The sequence below is a fragment of the Macrobrachium rosenbergii genome, chromosome 55, assembly GCF_040412425.1.
Source record: "Macrobrachium rosenbergii isolate ZJJX-2024 chromosome 55, ASM4041242v1, whole genome shotgun sequence".
Classification (NCBI taxonomy): Eukaryota; Metazoa; Arthropoda; class Malacostraca; order Decapoda; family Palaemonidae; genus Macrobrachium; species Macrobrachium rosenbergii.
In genome coordinates, this window is record NC_089795.1 from 86,611,260 (window position 1) to 86,634,229 (window position 22,970).

The window sequence follows — 22,970 nt, forward strand, 5'->3', positions numbered from 1 at the left end:
GGAAACATATGTTACACAAATATACATTAAGATGGTGTTGATGAAAACAAAGATTCCGGTTAAGCTGACAAGTGAAATAGTGATGATAATGATGAGTGATAGACGTGAGTTGTGATGCTGAAGATGACACTCCATGTTGAGGGCGTTGTTGATATTTTAAGTCAACAAAGAGAGACCTTTTCAAGAATAACTCGTGAAAATAAACAAGATAAAGACTTATCTTCCTTGTAAATAAATCACAGATACCAAGAAATAAGCAGCAAGATGCACAGACCGATGATATGAAAGTGATTACAGGACTTTTCAGGCAAAAAAATGTACAAAATGCTGTAGAGTAGGTCTACAGAACTTAGGCCGAGTTGTTCCTCTTCTTTCTCCAAGCGAGAAAGAGCCGCTGCGAGATGAGTAAGTATTGCCATATTAAGGGCTCAATGAAACCCGAAGTAAATGGATGCGGTATGACCGAAAGCATTGCCAGGAGCCCCTTATTACCCGGGCCATTTAAGTTGATTTGACAGGGAAATGATGGAAATGGCCACTAAAGGGATGTTATGAGTCTCCCTCTAAATTTCGCGGGACTGTGGCTGCCACTCGGTGGGTGGGATTGTTTATGGGAGTTTGTGGGGTGACGTTGGTTGAGGGAGGTAGAAACAATATTGTGGAGGCCACTCGGATCTAAAAGCCCTCGTTATGTCCAGTTTCTGTTCCGTTATAAAACGTAGTACGTTGAGAGAAGCAGAAAAACACAATAAACGGTTTTTAAGAAATGAATTAAAAAGATGTTAATTGGCAATCAGCAGGAAAACGTTGACCATAAGGCAAAAACAGTTGTGTCGAACTTTTATTTTTAAGAACTTAACTATAATTATACGTACATTAAGTATTATAACATGCTTGATTATGATAAATGATAAAAGAATGAAAACCTGATTGGAGTATTCCCCTATTTCAGCTTTTATATTTCAGTTCTCTTAGGACATATCTCCCAAAATGATGTGACAACTATATTTACTTTCTGTGTGGAGTTGTAAAGGGGCAGATGCTCCCTGGCTACAACTTCCGGAACATCTAAAATTGGTTTGGTGTTGATATGGAACACAAGAACAGAGAACATCTGGTTAATATTGGTTCGAGAGTTCCGGTAATTTTTTGTACCCTGTACGCCAGTTGTTTGTGACCAGAGAGATTGCGAAATGAATGGAATGAATCTGTTCTTTACAGGTAGTTTTTTTTTTTTAAGTTAAAATGGCCTGTATAATGCACATATACACGAATAGAGTGTGTGTGCGTGAATTTTAATTAGAAAGTTATTCACAGAATAAATTGGAACTTCCTTATCGACGAACGTTATGTCCCACGGACATATCTCGAATGAAACACCACCGATTTGTAGCCATTAGCGTTGAATGAAAAAAATTAATTGCCATGAACCTTTTAAAACCGTTGTTGCTGTCTTGGGCTGTTTAGATCATCTTTTCTAATCGTTTACTTATGCTCGTAAGTTAAATTTGAATTATATAAATTAATTTTTAGTTAAATTATTGCAAAGAACATTAATGTTCATCTGACATATTACAAAGCGTGCTATTATATTTCATTTATGAGGTCTAAGTCGAAGCCACTTTACCTGGTCGGACCGGAGGTGAACCTTTTGTCAACACTGCTATGTGACTTCTGAAAATAAAATCTAGTATTCCTTGCCGTGAAAACCATAATATATGTATATATAAACGAAGATAATGAGCAGATGAAATCACATAAAAATCTTATCAGGTGACATGTTTTCTCTTTGGTTAATACGAATAAATTAATTTATGAGTATGGTGGGACTACAGAGTTCGAGAATAGTATTGGACAGTGAGTGTCAAAACGTGGCTAGGTGAACCATTTGGTGCTTATTTTTTATTTTTTTTATTTTGATTTAAGCAAATTTAATCCACACAGGACTTATTTTTGGATATGAGGACGCCATACGTTTTATAGTGACTTGATAGCAACTAATACTGATCTGGTCTTTTGGAGTTTTCAAAGGTAGGATGTCATTGAGTCTTTTTACTTAGTGTGTCGATTTTTTCTTTTAACAAAATTCACTTTTGCATGAACGTGAAATTTAGTATTATATATATGCAGTTAAGAAAACCATTTAAGTTTATAATAATATGGTAAACAAGCAGATTAGGCTTCGTGTAACATGAAAATTTCAAGAATTTTATTATTTTATTGTAACTTAGGTTTGGGGCTAACCACCATAGTAGCCTAAGATTGGTACTGTTCAAATGTCCCTCAACTTACGATTTATTTCGTAAGCCTTTATACTTAGAATTACCGGTTTATGGTATTTACCATTATGTTTATGGTAGATGTACGGCCTGAGGTTTTGTAACTTCACTACGAATAATTTCCGGTTGAAATCTTCAATGGGACAATTGAAAACAGCAAGAAAACTGTCGAAAAATATGTTTAGTCATGTGGAATTGGAGTTCGGACCGGAAACGAACTTTTACAATACAAATAGCGTAAGTGGCAGAAAGAATCATGTTATATTATGTTTTCATTGATTGGAGTAGTTTAAGTGGTTCAGTAAGATGCAACATGGATGGATAGGCCTATAGCCAAAATATCGAAGGATTTTCCCATATCTTATTTTGGTAAAATTAAGGTACGTGAGGGGTATTTATGGGTCATTTCAGTATTCACAGTTTTCAAATAGCCTATATAATTTTTTTATTCATTATTGTGACTAATAGCTAAACAACTAATGACCATACCAAATATAATTAACCCACCGAGAGACATGGGTTGCTTAGTTAAGGCCTGGAAGGTCAGTGTGGTTGACAATGGTGAAGTCCCAACTCTTGGGTGACGTGCGGAGAGGCAAGTTCAGGTTAGGTTAGGTTAGGTTTTTAGGATACAGTAAGTAATCAGTGTGGTTTCCTTGCATTCTGTGTTTTGCAACAGGTATATATTACGTTCTTAATAAATTTGGTAACGAAAGCGAATACTTAGGCCTATATATGTGTGTTCTTATATTAGTTTGTTCATTTACACAGGTGATATCTCGGCATCATTTTAATCCTTGGCTGCGTAGCCTATTAGCTGGGCTGTATAAAGAAAGCATTCCCATGGGTCATGACGGTTTTATTAGCTGTACAGTATCGGCTACATATGTCTAATTTTTTTATGCCTATATACAATTTTTTAGGCTTGCATACTGTTATTTGCTTGTATTGTGAGGTGTGTGACTACACACACACACACACACACACACACACACACACACACACACACATATATATATATATATATATATATATATATATATATATATATATATATATATATATATACACATATTGTGCATGTGTTTATTCCTGAAATATAAAATTTATATAATTATTATAAATTTAGGAAGATATGTTTGAATGTTATATTTGTCTTTAGAATATCATGATTTGAAATATTTCACGAAAGAGATTACGTCACAAATATTTTAAAATATTATTATTCCATTCTGGGAGATCATGTTCTAAGAGAGACTGGTGTAAAGAAATACTTCATTGAAGAAATTATTTTTGTAGGAATCTTTATAACTTAAGGGAGACTTTAATAATATTCCCTTTGAAGTTATTGTTATGAAGAAAGTAATATGTATTGAAGGATAATGCTAATATAGAAATTATGGTATAAGCGATTGGTCTAGCCTCGTAGAACTTGCGTCTTTCTGAGGTTAGGTTTGTTTTGCTGATACTGGCAGATACAATAACTGATTAAAAAAATATATCTGGGTAAGAGCTCAGGTATGGGGCAGGATATGTTGTTATTATTGTTGGTGAATAACGTCACTTGCATACAGTCCCAAATGAAATCTGACAATTCCGTTAGGTCACTTTTCCTGCCTGTGAGGTTCCCTGCCATTGTACAGAAATTGATTGTTGAGTTTGGTAGATGATCAGTGAAATATAGATACGGAAATTAACTGGAATGGATTAAGTAAATTGTGAATTGTAAATGAGGACGTCCTTTGTGGTTTAGGGAAGCATTCGTCACTCCTTCGAAGCAGTTATAAATACATGTATAGAGAATAGATGATTAGGCCTATATCCTGTATAAAGCATAATGAGTAACGTATCTAGTAATGTGAATGAATAACGCATGTAAGGATAGCGGCCACATTGTTGAATGTGCACCTGTAGAAATAGATTTAATCTCTCCGAGAGTTATCTAGGAGCAATTTCCATTGCTAAAGAAATTCTGAAATTTATGAATTATATTTTTTCTTTGACCACTGAAGTCTAGAACGTGTATATATTCTTTTATGAAATCATGCTTTTTTTCGGTTTTCGTAGACTGATAAGTGTACATTGTAGGAAACGATAATGTAAATGCTGGTCATTTTGTTGGCGAAATAAAATTGATAAGCCGGTTTTGTGTTTTATGAGTGCAGATAAACACATATACTGCATAGTTATTACAGAACAAAACCAATATAATAATATAAATATCTTCTTGCCAGTAGGCAGTCCCAAGGTCTAGACCTAGGGCATCCCAGTGGTAAGAGGGAACCCTGATGCACATAGCCTATAGGCCTACGTGCCAGCGTGGTCATCGTAAGCAGTATAAACAGCCTATAGGTCTACATGCCAGCGTGGTCATCATAAGCAGTATAAACAACAACAGTTTGGAAAACAATGGAACTACTCATTTCGCGGGGAGCCACTGTTCAATATTATTACACAATTATTTATTGCATGTTGATTAGGCATCCATAGAGATGCTACTGCGGTCACAACATATTTTGCAGTTCTGGAAAAGTATGAGCCCCAGGGTCAGCCGATTTTATTAAGCCTTTGATTAAGGCTTCATTTTATACACTTCCAGGTTGTAGAATTCTCTGTCATTTACTGTGTGATGGTAATATTCATATTACAGCTGTACTGGCTTTATCTAAAAAAAGATTGAGAAACATGAGACTAGAAAATGACATCAAAGTCACAGTTGGCTGTGTACGAAACCTCGTATAGTTTATTATTCTTGCTTAACCGGTTAAAATGTTTTTTTCTACTTACGTGTTCTAGAGTGAAGTAGTAAGTTGAAAAACCTGACGATTTTCTTGGAAACTCATTAAATCTGATCCTGGGAGTAGGTAGTCCTGTGAGAAACCAGCTCTTGTCCGAAGCGTGAAAAGCTGAGTTTATGATTATATTTATATGATGTATTTTAGCCTACGAAGGTTGACTCTAAAAAGTAACCAAATCCCTTGGAATCGAATGAAACAAAATGAAACTCACGGAGAAAGCGAACAGCTCATCTTTCAGAACCATTGCAAATATCCACAGATGTCATGTATAATGGCTGTAGATGAAGGAAGAAATGCGAAATAAGTTTTGATTAAAAAATAGAATCGAGAGTTTAGTAATTAGGATTGAAAGGGAAACAGGCTTCTAAAAATCAAGAATTTCAGATAAGTTTTATTGCACTGGTCAGTTCGTGAGTAACAAGTCTCAACATCGACTACATAAAAAGTCCTCTATTGTAAAGGGGGGTGGTCACTGTGCCAATGACGAATTTATACCTAAACACAATGAAAAAGAGACTGTTTTTCGTTTTCTGAAGTTTCTCAGCATTTGGTTGGGAGAATGATTTTGCTGAGTGGACCTGAAAAATCGTGTTAGATGGACAGTTCATTTTCTGATTACAGATAAGTTATAGGAATCATTAGTACGAAATTCCCGAAGCCAGATCATCTGCTTATCTCTAATTCTGATGTACTTGTATCTGGAAGTTTTATGTATGCTAATATTTTATAGCGCTCGTAGAAATTTGGTATCTTTCAGCTCCTCAAAAAAAAAAAAAAAAATATTTGACTCTAAGATGTATATGTTATATATGTGATGCTGATTAGGCCTAGCTTCTTTTCGGGATTAATTTGGAGATTGGTCTCAAAAACTTGTTAACTAGACGCTGCTGTCACTTCCTTATATCTTTCTCGCTCTTCATCCCTACAGGTACCTCGTGAAAGTTGCTGATTGAAGTCACCTGTGATGATTATAGTTTCCATACCATTTACCTGTAGAATTTTAAACTCTTCGTTTATGTTTTCGTAAAAATTTAATCTGCTTATTTTGAAGTGCGAGCTCTATTGTCACCTAAGAAGGAAAGGCATCGAAAGTCTTTACACAGTGTTCAACATTGCCCTAAAATGGAAGACTGCAGTAACTGCAAAAATACAAAACTGAGAAAATGGTAGATACCCCTTGCTTTGCTACTGGTTTTGCAGATCTTGCAAATGAGACCCCTTAAATACTCGTGGAAAGCATTGAAGAATCATTCTGTAACTGTAGTAACTTGTATATCAGTGTTTCAAGAGCCCAGTAGGTGGCATATCTCAATTTCGAAAATTTTGCAGATACTGCAGTTTTCCATTTTAGGGCAGAACACTTGAGTTGGGTAGATACATCAGTCTACTGTCCCGTTGGTAGCTTTCCCTGGTGTTTGTCCAGTCCTTTACTGGCCTTTATAGTCTCTTTTGTCTTGTACTCTGCCCATTTAGATTCCCTCCATCTGACTGTGCTTGTTGTTCTAGTACTGCTTAACAACACTGCTTTGGATTGTGGTAAGGGCACCAGTTACTGGACTCTTGGTCGACAGCTGATAATTATTTATAAACTTCATTTTAGCTAAATGTATAGCCGTGCCGTGAAACTGATTGTCTGCAATTTAGCTGTGTACATAAGTACTCAAAGAACTAATTGTGTACATTTCAGGTTTGTACATAACTGTACCACAGAACTCGTTGTATGCATTTATATGTTCCCAGAATTGTGCAACAAAACTGCTTTTGTGTATAAGTATACCACGGAGTTAAGTGATGTGTATGTAGGAAGAAAACTGTTGTTTCTATCTTTTGAGACAGTTCTGATTTGCTTTCTTTGTTTCTGCAGTATAATAAGGGTTCTGAAAGTGACTGGTAAAAGGATTATCCTAATCCAGCAGCTGCTTCAGTTACACGTTTGGGAAAGAGTGACCATAAAAGTGAATTCAGGAATTAGCTCTCACCCTCCTTCTATATTGACCATTTAACTCGTGAATTGGGTTTTTGATTTGCTTTTCCCAATCTTGGATATTTATCCTTGCTACAGTACATTAAACCAAAAGCTATCAAAACAGAATTGAAAAGTTTGACTATGGAAACTTATGGATGTCCTTAACAGCAAGCCAAAGGCTGTACATTTGTGACTTTGAGTTAATGGGGGTTGCTTTGTGACGATCTTAGCTGAAGGGGGTCTGTTTATGACTAAGTAAGTTGTTGGGGGTATGTTTATGACTGTGTAAACTGAAGGAGGTAGGTTTGTGACGATGTAAGCCGATTATGACTATGTAAACTGAAGGAGGTAGGTTTGTGACGATGTAAGTTGATGGGGTCTCTTTATGACTACTGTATGTAAACTGGTGGAGATAGGTTTGTGACTACGTTAGATGATGAGGGTCCGTTTGTTACTATGTATGCTGTTAAGGGCACATTTGTACTTTTGATGTAATTTTAACACAAACATATGCTGTGGGATCTGTTGTACATCCATTTGAGGAAATTGAGCGTTTTGTCTTCGTTAAGAAACATTACCAGCTTAAACACGAATGTAGTCGTAAATGGTAATGTTTCTTGTTAGTTTTCTGTAAAAGAAAACTATTGAGACGGCTTTGTCTGTCCGTCCGCACTTTTTCTGTCCGCCCTCAAATCTTACAATCTACTGAGGCTAGAGGGCTGCAAATTGGCATGTTGAACATCCCCACTCCAATCATCAAACATACCAGATTGCAGCCCTGTAGCCTCAGTGGTTTTTTATTTTATTTAAAGTTAACTTTAGCCATGATCGTGCGTCTGGCAACGATATAGGACAGACCACCACCGGGCCGTGGTTAAAGTTTCATGGACCGCAGCTCATGCAGCATTATATCGAGACCACCGAAAGATGGATCAATTTTCGGCGGCGTTGATTATACGCTGTACAGAAAACTCGATTGCGCCGAAAGAAACTTCGGCGTATTTATTACTTGTTAATTTCATGTTGCGAATTGAACGCTCCCCCACCCTTCAAAATCACTCGAAATATATATTCTTGTGATGATATTCTTGAGTCAAACGTCTTCAGTGATCAGCGTCCACGCTGACTGTCTGTGAACTGTCATGGTGGCTGTTAATCTCCGGTCTCTCTGTCTCATCTTTATTATGCTCAGTGTCTTGCATGGCGACCTCGAAAACTAAGATAGATAGAGAGGAGAGAGAGAGAGAGAGAGAGAGAGAGAGAGAGAGAGAGAGAGAGAGAGAGAGAGTCCCTCTGTGAGTGCAATGCGCCAGTCGTAATTTCTGGCCTCTCTAAAAGATTAGAGTGACTGCTCCCCACCCCACCTTATAGTTTCCAGATGCTTTTAGTGCCCCCCTTTTTTTATTGTGGGGAATTTCTGCATAGTTGAGTAGGGCGAGTTTTTTTATATTGATTATTAACGAAGATTCTTTTTAGTGACATTGCTTTAGAATTATGACATCCAGGTTGGTTTCCTGTTCTTGAAATTGTACCTGGTGTTAATATTATGCTTAGAAAATTTATGGCGTCATTCGACTGCAAAATAATGAATAGAACAAAGGTTATGGAATGCGAAAACCTGTCTCCCTGTAATAAACAAATGTAAATTTCACCATGTTTTACTCAAATGTAAATATTATTGGTCTGTAAGAGGTGTAGAGGAATTGAAAAAGAAAATTATCGTCTTGCATAAAAGGAGAAAGCTTCGAAACAAAAGATATCTGAGCTCACCATAATCATCATTCAAGTGGATCACGATTTAAGGTTGGTTCACATTTTAACATAACGTCACCGACACATCACGCCACGTCAGAGTACGTGAGAATTTCTTACATGCAGTCAAATGGACTTGTTCACATCATCACGTCACGCCACCGTCAAGCACAAAGGCATCCACCGTCACACCACGACACGTTTCCTTGGAAAGAATATTTTTACGTGACGTGACCTGACGGTGCTCATACAAGTTTTTTAAGTTTGACTACCGGGAGGCTGGGCACGAACTGAACGAGATCGTGATGGATAGTGTGAATACAAGGCACGGCTGATGGGACGGTGACGTGACGTGATGTGTCGGTGACGTTACGTGATGTGACGTGACGTGATGTGTCGGTGACGTGATGGTATAATCTGAATCAGCCATCATCAGGCCGTCCGTGTACAGAACACGTTGCACAAGTAATTGGTAAAAGGGGGAAACACAGGACGTGAAATAGCTACAAAGGAGAAATATGAGAGTTGGAATGAATCCCCTGTTTTTATATTATTAAAGGGAATAAGTAATAGCACCTTGGGGGACGTTTTGTTGTGTTAAGGCGATGGTTATAAAGGTACTTTTCAGCCTCGTCTGAAGAAATAATGGCGGCTAACGTTGATCTAGTGTAATAGGCATATGGAAATAAACCAGTAAAAGATACGAATCGAGTTTTCTGTACAGCGTATAATCAAGTCCACCGAAAACAGATCTATCTTTCGATGGTCTCGGTATAATGCTGTATGACCCGCGGCCCATGAAACTTTAACCACGGGCCGGTGGTGGCATGTCCTATATCGTTGCCAGACGCACGATTATGGCTAACGTTAACCTTTAATAAAATAAAAACTACTGAGGCTAGAGGGTTGCAATTTGTTATGTTTGATGAATGGAGGATGGATGATCAACATAGCAATTTGCAGCCCTCTAGCCTCAGTAGTTTTTAAGATCTGAGGGTGGACAGAAAAAGTGCGGACGGACAGACAAAGCCGGCACAATAATTTTCTTTTACGGAAAACTAAAATGGGAAAACGCTTTAAAATGGGTGGCTGGTTCGTGGTCCCGCTAAATTTCCAATTTCCACTAAATACTGCAGTAACATTGCTCTTCAACGTCCTTGTTCGGAATAAGTTTGAGAAATAATGCAAGGGTGGAGAGATTTAGATAAGGTAAGGACAAAGCTGGCCTCCTTATTGAAACCGGTGAATAGAGGAGCGTTTAGAGATATATACTTCGAGGTTTTCGTAAATAGTCATTTTTTTTATGTGTAGTTTGAACACTGATTTGCGTCTCTGTTGTGAGGTAATCAAGTGATTTTATTCCCCCCGTAGTGGGTAAGGTCATCAGTGCACCTCATGCGATGCACTGTAGGCATTACTTAGGGTTCATTGCAGCGTGCCTTCGGCCCCTAGCTGCAACCCCTTTCGTTCCTTTTACTGTACCTCCTTCCATATTCTCTTTCTTCCATCTTGCTTTCCACCTCTCCTAACAGTTGATTCATAGTGCGATGTTTTCCTCCTGTTGTACCTTTCAAACTTTTACTGTCAATTTCCGTTTCAGCGTTGAATGACCTCATAGGTCCCAGTGCTTGGCCTTTGGCTTAAATTCAATATTCTTTAATTAATCAGATGATTTCTTTATAACCAATTTTGTGAAGTTTTAATATGTTTTCCCAGATTATTTTATGCCAGTGTTAGTTACCCTTAGAAGCAGTCAAACGAATTATATGATTTCTAAAAGTCCCTCACTTAGAATAACTTCAGCAAGGGTTGTTTGTGTGTAAATGCTTCCACAAAACGGACTCTCTTCATTGATGATGTGAGAAGGGGCTATTAGTTAAAAAAAAAAAAACCAGGAGTGGGAGAGGTTTGGGCAGATCTTGTTGGTATTCGAATGTCTTATACCTCGTAAATCTTCTCATATACTATTGTACTGAATGATGATGATGGTTAGCTCAGATATCTTTTGTTTCGAAGCTTTCTCCTTTTATGCAAGATGGACATTTTCTTTTTTAATTCCTCTACATCTCTAACAGACCAGTGATATTTATATGTTGGTGAAATATTGGGTAAATTACATTTATTTTATTACAGGGACAGGTTTTCACATTTCATAATCTTTACTGTATTCATTATTTCTGCAGTCGAATAACTCCATAAATTTTCTATGCAAAATATTAACGCCAGGTACAATTTCATGAACAGGAAACCAACCTGGATGCCATATTTCTAAGGCCATATCACTAAAATGCATCTTAGTTAATAATCAATAAAAGACTCACCCTACTCAATTATGCAGAAATTCCCCACAATGAAAAGACACTAAAAGCATCTTAGTAGCTGGACAGTAGCCTATATGTTTCTCATATTTGAAAGTCACATATGTGATAATCATTACCAGTAAAGGTCAGATCGGAGTGACTTCAAATCTCTTGGGGGAAATACTGTATCAGTGTGATGGAAGGACGTGCCTTGTCATTTTGATCATTATCATTCACGGCTCTCCAAAGGGCACCAACCCTTCCGTTGGCCTTCCCTGATAAACCCAGCCAGGTTTTACGGATCTGTTGGTAAACTTGCATGTTTAGGGGCTCATCAGTGGCCCAAGACTCCGGGTGCAAGAAGGGTTTAGTAGTCTTTATATGTGTGTGGACTCATTTGTTGTCAAAGCTCGCCATGAGGGCCGTAGATCTCCAGTCACTTCTGATATTCCTTTGCTGTCGTCTCCACTGCTTGTTTTAGACTCATAAAAGCTGAATTATATTAAATTACAACCACTGGGTGCCCACAAGTGTATACAGCATCCTCAAGAATGAGGTGGAAAAATTAGTTATGGTGCTTGTTTAGATTCTGTTGTTCAGAAGAGAGTCTGGGTGTATAAACTTAGCATAGTCCCGGATTCTTCTGGTGTCTGGGTTATTCTGACCGAATTTAGCAACCCCTTTCATTCCTTTTACCGTACCTCCATTCATATTATCTTCCATCTTGCTATCCTCCCTCTCCTAACAATTATTTCTTAGTGCAACTGCTTTGAGGTTTTCCTCCTGTTACACCTTTCAAACCTACCTACTCTCTGTTTCCTTTCCGGCGCTGCATGACCTCATAGGTCCCAGTGCTTGGCCTTTGGCCTAAACTGTATATTCCATTCCATTCCATTCAAAGAAAACTGGTGGTTGTTGCCGGAAATTTTATCCCTAACTAAGAAAAATCAGATATCTCACTCAGTGGTTCAGACATTGACGGTGATGCATAAAAGCCATCGCCATGCTTGTTTTCTACAGCAGAAACTGCTTGTCTGTGAAAATTGCCTATATAACGAATGTCCCCGAGATGTTGCATAGTATTATAAATGATCTGGCTGTTTGTGAGGACTCTCCTCAGAAAGTTTCCCAGCCTAGGACCCCGTGTCTTGGTTGTGTCATGGATGAATTAATGACTTCCACTTATCCTCGTATAGGGAAACTTCACCTCTCAACTTTAAACCTCACCATTCATCTTCCCAAGTTAGGTTAAAGTTCAGATAGTGTTATGATGGTTTAAAAGTAGTGAACATTCCCAGCTACAGTTGTTGACGGGCTGTTCTATGAGCAAGAGCCCGTGCAGGCATAACTCTAGCTTAATCATAAACAACAACTAGCTCAGCAGGGCACGGCATCCTAAGTGAGGTTAGGTAGTTGAAGGTAGCTAAGGGTGGGGGGGGTGGGAATTTTCACTAAGTGTTGGTAGGACACCATCCTAGTTTAGGTTAAGGAGTAGGATTCATTATTCCAGACATTGCATCCTAGTTTAGGTTAGGTTAAGGAGTAGGATTCACTATTCCAGACATTGCATCCTAGTTTAGGTTAGGTTAAGGAGTAGGATTCACTATTCCAGACATTGCATCCTAGTTTAGGTTAGGTTAAGGAGTAGGACTCACTACTCCAGACATTGCATCCCAGTTTAGGTTAGGTATTAGGTTAGGTTAAGGAGTAGGATTCACTATTCCAGACATTGCACCCTAGTTTAGGTTAAGTACTAGGTTAGGTTAAGGAGTAGGATTCACTATTCCAGATATTACATCCTAGTTTAGGTTAGGTAGGTTAAGGGTTCTGTGAGAGGTTACACCCATGGTTAAGGTAAGGCCCCTTGTCATAGGGGAGGTTAGGTTAGGTAAGATTAGGCTAGGATTTATGCTGCTTTATGCAGAGTAAAGATCTTATGTTCATTTACTCTGTTAGCTTTCTTAGCTCATTATGATGTATTGCTGTTTTCATCAGATAGCTAAGGTTTGATACAAGTTTGAGAAAGGTCTTTTTTCTGTGATTCATAGCAGGGTCTTGTAGCCTGTCTTCAACCAGTTTTTTTTCAGCTGTTGGGGACCCAGTTGACTGTTGCAGTGTAGAATTTATCATGAATAGGACTCTCAGGAAAGAACCTGTCGTAAGTAGGATTCTCAGTAAAGAATCTGTCATAAGTAGGACTCTCATGTAGATTCTGTTTTATGTAGTCAATATTGAGATGATGATTTTTCAGTGTCACCATCCCTTAGCTGCCATCAGTTTTAGTTTTCTGTAAAAGAAAGCTACTGTGCCGGCTTTTTCTGTCTGTTTGCACTTTTTCTGTCTGCCCAAAGATCTTTAAAACTACTGAGGCTATAGGGCTGCAAATTAGTATGTTGATCATCTACCCTCCAATCATCAAACATACCAAATTGCAGCCCTCTAGCCCCAGTAGTTTTTATTTTATTTAAGGTTAAAGTTAGCCATAATCGTACGTCTGGCAACGATATAGGACATGCCACCAGTGGGCCGTCGTTAAAGTTTCATGGGCCGCGGCTCATTTAGCATTTTACCGAGACCACCGAAAGATATATCTATTTTCGGTGGCCTTGATTATACGCTGTAGCGGCTGTACCGAAAACTCGATTGCGCTGAAGAAACCGGCGCATTTTTTACTTGTATATGAAGTGGACGATTTTTTAAAGTTGATTAATCATTTTTTCTGGTTCTTATGGAAGCCCGTTTCAGGTTCTGTTCATGTCTTATTGTTCTTGCCGGCCAATATTATTGTTAATTATGACTTACTTCTTTTGCATCCGCTCGAAAAAAAATCTGAAGATACTTAGACGACTATACTGCCCCAAAATGGAAAACTGCAGTATCTACAACATTTTTGAAACTGAAACATGCCACCTATTGGTCTCGTGAAACACTAACACACAGGTTACTGCAGTTTCAGAATAATTCTTCAGTGCTTCCCACGAGTATTTAGAGGGTCCCATTTGCAGTATCTGCAGAATCAGTAGTAAGGCAAGAGAGTATCTACCATTTTTCTCAGTTCTGTATTTTAGCAGATACTGCAGTCTTCCATTTTAGGGCAGTATACCCGCGCGCATCAGGCTTTATGATAAAATTGCCTTCATCAGGGGACGGCTAGAAACCTGTTTGTGTTGAAGAGGCAGGTTTATCGAGCCCAGAAACACAGAGGAAAGTATCAAGTTCCTCCTCCTCCTGGTAGAAGTGAATAGTATGAGAAACAGATCAAACTGCTTTTGCAACTTTAAAACGTCTCGAACCATTGCCTTGATTTCTCAGACTTATCACAGATCATTATTTATGTATGTATGTATTTAATTATTTATGTATTTGTTTGTTTGTTTACTAATATACGTCTTTTTATCGTAAAGGGAGTGACTTCAGAAACAGGTAATAAAGCCCATATGAGCTTTATTAACTTACTATGTTACATGTCGGGTCAATAATGAGAGCAGTATCTAGAAGTTATTGCAACTGTATATTTATGTATATATATATATATATATATATATATATATATATATATATATATATATATATATGTATGTATGTACATAAATTACATTTGTTATATCTATATTTTATTATTCAAGACTGTGATAGTCAAAAGTGGTATTCCCTCCCTTTAGATTAAGATAGCATCTTAATCATCGGTATATATTCATTTGTTTTAGGTTGCTATTGCATTTATTTATATGTTTATCAGTGGCTTACTATGCATCTCTTACTTATTTGTCAGTATTTCTATTCACTGGAATCTTGTTCAGTAAATAAACGACCCTGTTGTCATGGTATATATATATATATATATATATATATATATATATATATATATATATATATATATATATATATACTATATATATATATATATATATATATATATATATATATATATATATAAATATATGTAGTAATGTAATAATAAATTTAATTATTCTCAAAACAAAGGGAGGGTAGAGAGTTCAGTATCTAGGCAGTCAAGTGCATAAAGTACTAATCAGACTGATTAACCCTGGATCCACAACTTTCACATCAGACCTAAGATTACAGACGGACAGAAACTTTTGTTACCCCATTTTTAGTTTTCAGAAAAGAAATTATTGTGGCGGTTATGTCTGTCCGTCCGCACTTTTTCTGTCCGTCCTCAGATCTTAAAAACTACTAGGGCTAGAGGGCTGCAAATTGGTATTTTGATCATCCACCCTCCAATCATTAAACACACCAAATTGCAGCCTTCTAGCCTCAGTTGTTTTAATTTTATTTAAGGTTAAAGTTACCCATAATCGTGTAGGCCAGGCCACCACCGGGCCATGGTCAAAGTTTCATGGGCCGCGGCTCGTACAGCATTATACCGAGACCACCGAAAGATAGATCTATTTTCGGTGGCCTTGATTATACGCTGTACAGAAAACTCGATTGCGCCGAAGAAACTTCGGCGCATTTTTTTACTTGTCTGTGGTTCCCCCAATTCGTTTCTTTGACCCATTATTTCTTGTTCCCTCTCCTTTACTGCAAGGCCCCCGTAGGAGGGTAGTGCCGTCAGTGCACCTCACGTGGCGCACTGTAGGCATTACTTAAGGTTCTTTACAGCATCCCTTCAGCCTCCAGCTTCAACCTCTTTCATTCCTTTCACTGTACTTCCATTCGCATTCCCTTTCTTCCATCTGACTTTCCACCCTCTCTAACAATTGCTTCATGGTGTCCTGTAACACCTTTCAAACCTTCTGACTTTCAGTGTCCCTTTCAGCGCTGAATGACCTCACAGATCCCAGCGCTTGGCCTTTGGCGTACTTAAATTCTACTTTCCAGTCCCTTTCCTGTGGGTGAAGTCTTAACAGGTATATAATGAAACGATTGTAAAAATACGGCAGTACCTCTAGTTCAAACATTTGCCCTCTCCGTTAGACTTGGCTTCTCCCGTCGAAGTTAGGTTGAAAAATGGAGTATGGATTCACCCCCGTGCACACACACACACTCACATACACATACACACACATACGCATACACACGAGTCATGTTTGCAGGCTTGCTATTTTTCCTCTCTCCTTTTCTCACAAGATAGATTTTGTTTTTATTCACTGGAGGTCCTGCTGTTTGTTTGAAAGTGTGTTTGTGTGTGCGTGTGTCTCTGTGTGGTTGTGAAAGAGAGAGGTAATAGTGTATATGTTATTTTTTTCACTCTGGGTCGTGCTATCAGTTGGAAAATGTGAGTGTTTGTGTGTGTGTGTGCGTGTGTGCGTGAGAGAGAGAGAGAGAGAGAGAGAGAGAGAGAGAGAGTAATAGTAGGTGTGTTATTTTGTTCACTCTGGGTCCTGCTATAAGTTTGAATGTGTGTGTTTGTATGTGTGTGTGTATGAAAGAGAGAGAGAGAGAGAGAGAGAGAGAGAGAGAGAGAGAGAGAGAGAGAGAGAGAGAGAGAGTTTGGTGTAATAAATAGCATATGTTCTTCTTTTTCCACTCTAGGTCTTACTGAAAGAGTGAAAGTGTGTGTATGTGTCTGTATGTATGTGTGTGCGTTTGTGTGTGATTGTGTGTGTGTGTGTGTGTGAGAGAGAGAGAGAGAGAGAGAGAGAGAGAGAGAGAGAGAGAGAGAGAGAGAGAGAGAGATGGTCTCTGGTCCTGATGTAGGACCCCCAGTGAATAAGAACAGTGGAAGTCTTACTATCAGTTGGAACTTGTATGTGTGTGTGTGAATGTGTGTTTGTGTGTGTGTGTGTGTGAGAGAGAGAGAGAGAGAGAGAGAGAGAGAGAGAGAGAGAGAGAGAGAGAGAGAGAGATAAATAGCAAAGGTTTTGTAGTATGGTCCAGCTAAAGTTTGAAAGGTTTTGTGTGTAACTGTGTGGTCCGTGCTATCAGTTTGAAAGTGTGTGTGTGTGTGTTTGAATGTGTATGAGAGAGAGAGAGAGAGAGAGAGAAGAGAGAGAGAGAGAGAGAAAATGTTGTGGTAAGTACAGTAGTTACGCTAGAGCCAATTCAGAAACGAAATGTGAATTTGATTTTGTAATATTTTTCTAAGGTTTTAACAAACTCATGGTATCGATTCAAGGCAATTTTTGGGGTATCTTTCATTACCAACACTTTGGGTCAATTTCCATTTGTTAAAAATTTTTTCTAATGGAATTGACAATTATTAGCAATATTTTTAATGTGGGAATTCCATGATGGTCGTGACTAATTTTTGGCGATTTTGGGTCCCTTAATTTGACCAATTACTGATTACCCTGCTAATGATGAAAATGCCAATAATATGTCTCTCTCTCTCTCTCTCTCTCTCTCTCTCTCTCTCTCTCTCTCTCTCTCTCTCTCTTATGAATGCATTATACATGAGTAAATGCCATATTGATGGCAAATGTAATTGTTCTGTAGATTGTATATATATATATATATATATATATATATATATATATATATATATATATATATATATATATATATATATATATATAACATACATTGTGTATGCTGTGCTGTTGTGCGTATATGAAATGTTAATGTATACAGAATTTCTTATCCATGGATGCATTATTCTTATCCATTTGTCCTTGCCACCATTTGTACATCACTTCATTAACACCACCTTACAAAACACGTACAGTACACGTACGTATGCATTCCATCTATTTTCATTGTCCTATCCCTCACGGCCCTTCATTTTCTCTCACTTTATTTGCCACGTTCTCTCTCTCTCTCTCTCTCTCTCTCTCTCTCTCTCTCTCTCTCACATACACAGGTGTACCCTCTCACTCCTATTGCCAAGATTTTATTGATTTAGCAGCCTCTGTTTTGCCTATTTCCCCATTTTGGATTTCTCCTCTGGTGGTTGATTTTTAGGTCGGAGTGCGTGACCTCATTTACTTTTTTGGGGGGGTCCAGCGGAGGGAAGGATTTGAGAAACTGGTCCCAAATTTATTGCCTCTTTGATGGTACTTTCACAAACCCAGATTTTCTCGCAGCTCGTTCTGCTTCGACTTCCGCCGCTAGATGGCAGGCTTGTTTGTGTTCTCTCTCGACTTTTTAACGGATCTCCCGAGGACGTTCTCGGCGTATTTTCACCCCGCCGGGCTTCCATCCCGCACAGATCTTTGGCCAGAGGGGCGCAGGGGTTGAAAATGGACCTATTTGATATAGAATCTGACCATCTGAAACATTAGACAACCCCGAATGCGACCGTGGTTGCGCCTCGCTCCGCTAGATGGCGCTGAGGAGATGCGTGCGCGCGCACATTGAACTGGGGACCGACAAGGAAGGGGTCGGTGGGCGGCTTGAGGCTTAGTCGATAGAGAGCCACCGATAGGAAAAGGCACGCGCGGTCTCTTAACACCGGGGCTGCAGTGCGTGTGTGTGCGTGTGTGCCCGAACGCTGTTTTGCCTCGCTAGGAACGATATCTGTAGTGAAGCCTCCCTTTGCCCAAAATCTTCTCCAGCCCCCCGCCCCCCCTCTCCTCCCCCTCCCCTTCCTCCTTGTTGCATCCGCCACACACACACACACATATATATTTATATATATCTCATAAACCCCCTATCTTATTCTGGCTTGAACGTTCTCGACTGTTTTTCCGGTGTGGGGAAATCGGTGTTGTGCAGTGAATGCTTCTCCGGAGGGAGGGACGCTCCGTGCTCCCTGCTGCTACCGCTACTGCTCCTGTTCCTGGAGGCGGCGGCGGCGGCGGTGGTGGTGGTGGTGGTGGGCTGTGGTGGTTTGCAAGTGCCTGCAGTGGTGGTGGTTAGAAGCCCCCTCCTCCTCCTCCTCCTCCTCCTCCTCCTCCTCCTCCTCCTCCTCCTCCTCCTCCTCCTCCTCCTCCTCCTCCTCTGCTCCTCCTCCTCCTCCTCCTCCTCCTCCTACCCTTTATCTTAATTACCTCTCCTCTTCCTTCTCGGCAAAATTAGCTTTTGCTTTCTCCTTCCCTCTCTCTCTCAACTGATTCGTATCCCATCCCCCCATTCTCTCTCTCTCTCTCTCTCTCTCTCTCTCTCTCTCTCTCTCTCTCTCTCTCTCCATACCCATTCTCATCCCAACAACAGGAGAGGTCATTCGCCCCTTCCTCCCCCTTTTTTTCCAGTCCTTCAAACCAGGGCAAAATAATCTCCTGTTTCCCCTCACTCCTCTCCTCCTCCTCCTCCTCCTCCTCCCCCTCCTCCTCCCCCACTTCTCTCTTATCGTCGTCTTCTCTCTATCTTGCTGTGAAGTCTTCATTATTCATCTCTCTTTAAAGCGATTCTCTCTAATTTGGATGTTGTATGTATACATATACATAAAATATAAATATATATTATATATATGCGAGTAACGAAACATCAGGAAAATTGAGAAATTTGAACAACATTTATTTTAATAAAAAAGTTATGAATTTATGATATTAGTGAAGTTTTTAATCGGCTCTTCCAAAATCATCATCAGGCCAAGGAAAGGATTAAAATAAAAAAAGAAATAAAAGAAAATAACAAGAGAGAGAGAGAGGAAAGAGAAAAAGCTAAGAAGAAGAAGAAGAAGAAGCAGAAGAAGAAGAAGAAGAAGAAGAAGAAGGATTGTATATGAGCGCAGTTCGAAATACGAATGGATAAATAGCCGTAATAATATATATAAATAAAAATAATTATAGGAAAGATAATAATAATAATACTAGGAATAATTGATAGTGTGAAGAGCTGAGGAAAGAGCTATATTGCTTATCGAAAGGACCTCCCCCTCCCGCCCCCCCCCTCGAGAAAACACGACGCGCACACACACGATGACTGAGTGCGACTTCCGAAGGTGATGATAACTCCTGGTGGCGGTAGTGAAGATGTCCCTGAAAGTTTGCCTCTACCCCACTTCGTCGTCGTCGTCGTCGTCACCGGCAGCTACGGCGCCCCCCGCGTTCGTCGTCGTCGCCACCACTCCATCAGCAGCGTCACCATCAACGACACCGAGTTCTCCTCCTTCACCCCCTTCGTCGTCGTCGTCGCCTTCGTCAGTAGCAGCCGCCTGCTCTCTAGCCGAAGGAGAACAGGAACAGCCTCCTCCTCCTCCTCATCCTGCTCCTGCTCCAGCGTCAGCGTCCTCCTCCGCCTCCTCTTGCTCGCACTCTGCTTCCTTCGCCTTGCCCCCAGGAGCAGCAGCCTCCTTAGTAAGAGCCGTTGTGTTGACAGCCGTTGCAGCAACGGCTCCCTCGTCAGGAGAAGAAGCAGAAGGAGAAGAAGAAGAAGAAGAAGAGGAAGGAGCCGCGGGAGAGGATCGGGTGGCGGCGAAGAGGCAGAAGATGGAAGGGCACGACGGATCTAGGTTGATGGCACAGCATCGGCAGCACTCATCCGCGATCGGCAGCTGCTGCAGCAGCGGATGGGCAACAGGAGCAGCCGGCGGCGGCCATATGCCGTGGCCGGTTACCACGGCAGCCATGGCCGGTTGCACCAGGAGGAACCTGGGCTCGTCCTCTGTCCTCCTCACCACCCTTCTGCTGGTGCTCGTCTCGGCGGCTTTCGTCCCAACACCGGTGACGGCTACGGCTCAAGGGTACTCGGGATCTCAGAGAGGTAGGTAGAAGAGATGCTCACAGAGAGAGAGAGAGAGATAAAGAAAGGGAAAAGAAAAGGTCCTCCTTCTCCTTTCTCTCGCCCGTGGGCACCACGGGGGCTCTTCTCTCGGGTGTAGATATTTGGTCTGACCTCGTCTTGTGTTTGACCCCTTGTGCCTTGTTCGTGTTTGAAGGAAGGCCTTTCCGGGTACCTGTTGGGGCAATATTGGCATCAAGGCTTATTGTTATTTTTCTGCTTGCTGGGAACAGTTACCTGGTGTTTACTAGTGTCTTTTGTGAGAGGTAAATATTGATGCACATGGGTCTCTCTCTCTCTCTCTCTCTCTCCCCTCCCTGGTGTAATTATATATATATATATATATATATATATATATATATATATATATATATATATATATATATATATATATATATATATATATATTAAAATACTAAACATCATCAATCTTGAGCTCCAAAGATTTGAATTGATCTATAACGTATACATAAGTTATTATATTATTTTTCAAAAATTTTTAATTACCCTCTGACCTCATTTTCATTCCTGCACCGTCTTCTTTTTGCTTTCTGTCACTGTTGCCTTATTTATTTTCATCGTTATCAGAGCTTTGCAATAATTTATGTTTGTCACCAATACGTGATGATAATTTATTGGAATTTTGTATGGTAAATCACTGTGTACTTGAAGGCAAACTCTCTCTCTCTCTCTCTCTCTCTCTCTCTCTCTCTCTCTCTCTCTCTCTCTCTCTCTCTATATATATATATATATATATATATATATATATATATATATATATATATATATATATATATATATATATATATATATATATATATATATATATATATATATATATATATGTATAGTGTATGTGTGTGTGTTTGTGTGTGAGATCGAGAGAGAGAGAGAGAGAGAGTGAAGATTCTGTAATCTATATAGAAATCTGCATTTTGTACTGGAATGTGGACATAACCATAGAAATTAAGTTATAAGCAAAAATATGAATATATGATAACTACTTTTATTTACTCATGTATGCAAAAGTACTTTACCATTTGTTTGAGGTGATGTTTATTTTCTGTTAATCTGTAGGGTCTTATTGAGTGAGTAGACCAAAACAGAGACATGTACCACGACCTTTCTTGACCTCTAATTTTTGACATTGTACGAGAATTCCCCTTTTTCAAGAAGTGTTACTTTATTATTATTATCATTATTATATTATTATTGAGACACCAAGTGACTTTTATTGTCGTCTGAACTTGGGTGATGTTTGCCTTTCTTATTTTTGTGACACATTTATTTTGTTTTGGCATATTTTTTAAATTATTTTTTCTTGTGAAAAAGGGAGACCACTTTTATGATTCATTTTTAGGTTACTTTTGCTTTAATTGTTGAATTTTAGTTATTTATGTTGTTTTAGAATGTTAAATGAATAATTGTTAATGTAAGGTCTGTCTTAGTTTTGGACTTATGCAGTTCTCATACTGTGATAATCTCCTGTTTTATCTTGTAAAAGGAAATCTCTCTCTCTCTCTCTCTCTCTCTCTCTCTCTCTCTCTCTCTCTCTCTCTCTCTCTCTCTCTCTGTACATTCCTTTCTCTCCATAGAGCTTCAATCGTTCTTGGAGAAACTGAAAAACAAATGAACATCAGGATATGCCACCAAAGGCTCTCTCGCTCGTTTGAAAACCCCCTAATCAGGAACTGAGACAACTGGCTTAAACACGAAAGCTGTTCAAGTGGGGGAACTGGAACTGAGGAGCCAGATGAACAGGCTTAATCCCAAGGGCAGTTCCAGTACTGGGAGAGGCGTGGAGGGGGAGGGGGAGGGGAAGGGGTGGCACAAAAATGTCCAAAATACGAGGAGCGAAGAAATCTCTCTACTCGTCCCATGGAACATGAAGAAAACGCGGGATTAGTAGGCATGCTGATCGATTATTAGCTCTCTCTCTCTCTCTCTCTCTCTCTCTCTCTCTCTCTCTCTCTCTCTCTCGGAAGCTTGTGGTGGTGATGATGCTGCCGCTGCTGCTGCTGCTGCTGCTTCTGCTGTGAATGCTGATACTTCTCCCCGCTGCTGCTGTGAATGCTGCAGCCTTTAACGGCCTCGTGAAGTGATATTTTTTTACAACTCTCGGGAGCGCTGTTATTTATTATTATTATTATTATTATTATTATTATTATTATTATTATTATTATTTATCCTTGTTGTCGTGGTTCGTGATAGGTCGTTGCTGTAAGTTGCTGCTGTATTGTTGCAGTTAAAATTATCGTCCTTTTTCCAGTCTCACAAATTTGTCGTTCCAATTCCTTCCTACCTTCAC

General features: G+C 39.4%; 1 protein-coding gene across 28 annotated transcripts in view; it reads left to right on the forward strand.

Moving 5' to 3' along the window:
• The first annotated feature begins 18,402 nt into the window (after positions 1–18,402).
• LOC136835601 (disintegrin and metalloproteinase domain-containing protein 23-like) overlaps positions 18,403–22,970 on the forward strand; it is a 546,464-nt gene continuing 541,896 nt past the window's right edge. For all 28 annotated transcript variants that reach the window (XM_067099311.1, XM_067099327.1, XM_067099331.1 and 25 more), the window contains exons 1-2: positions 18,403–18,472; positions 19,530–20,644. In XM_067099311.1, the coding sequence (XP_066955412.1) occupies positions 19,915–20,644 (730 nt within the window). In that variant the 5' untranslated portion in view covers positions 18,403–18,472; positions 19,530–19,914. The remainder of the gene's footprint in view (positions 18,473–19,529; positions 20,645–22,970) is intronic.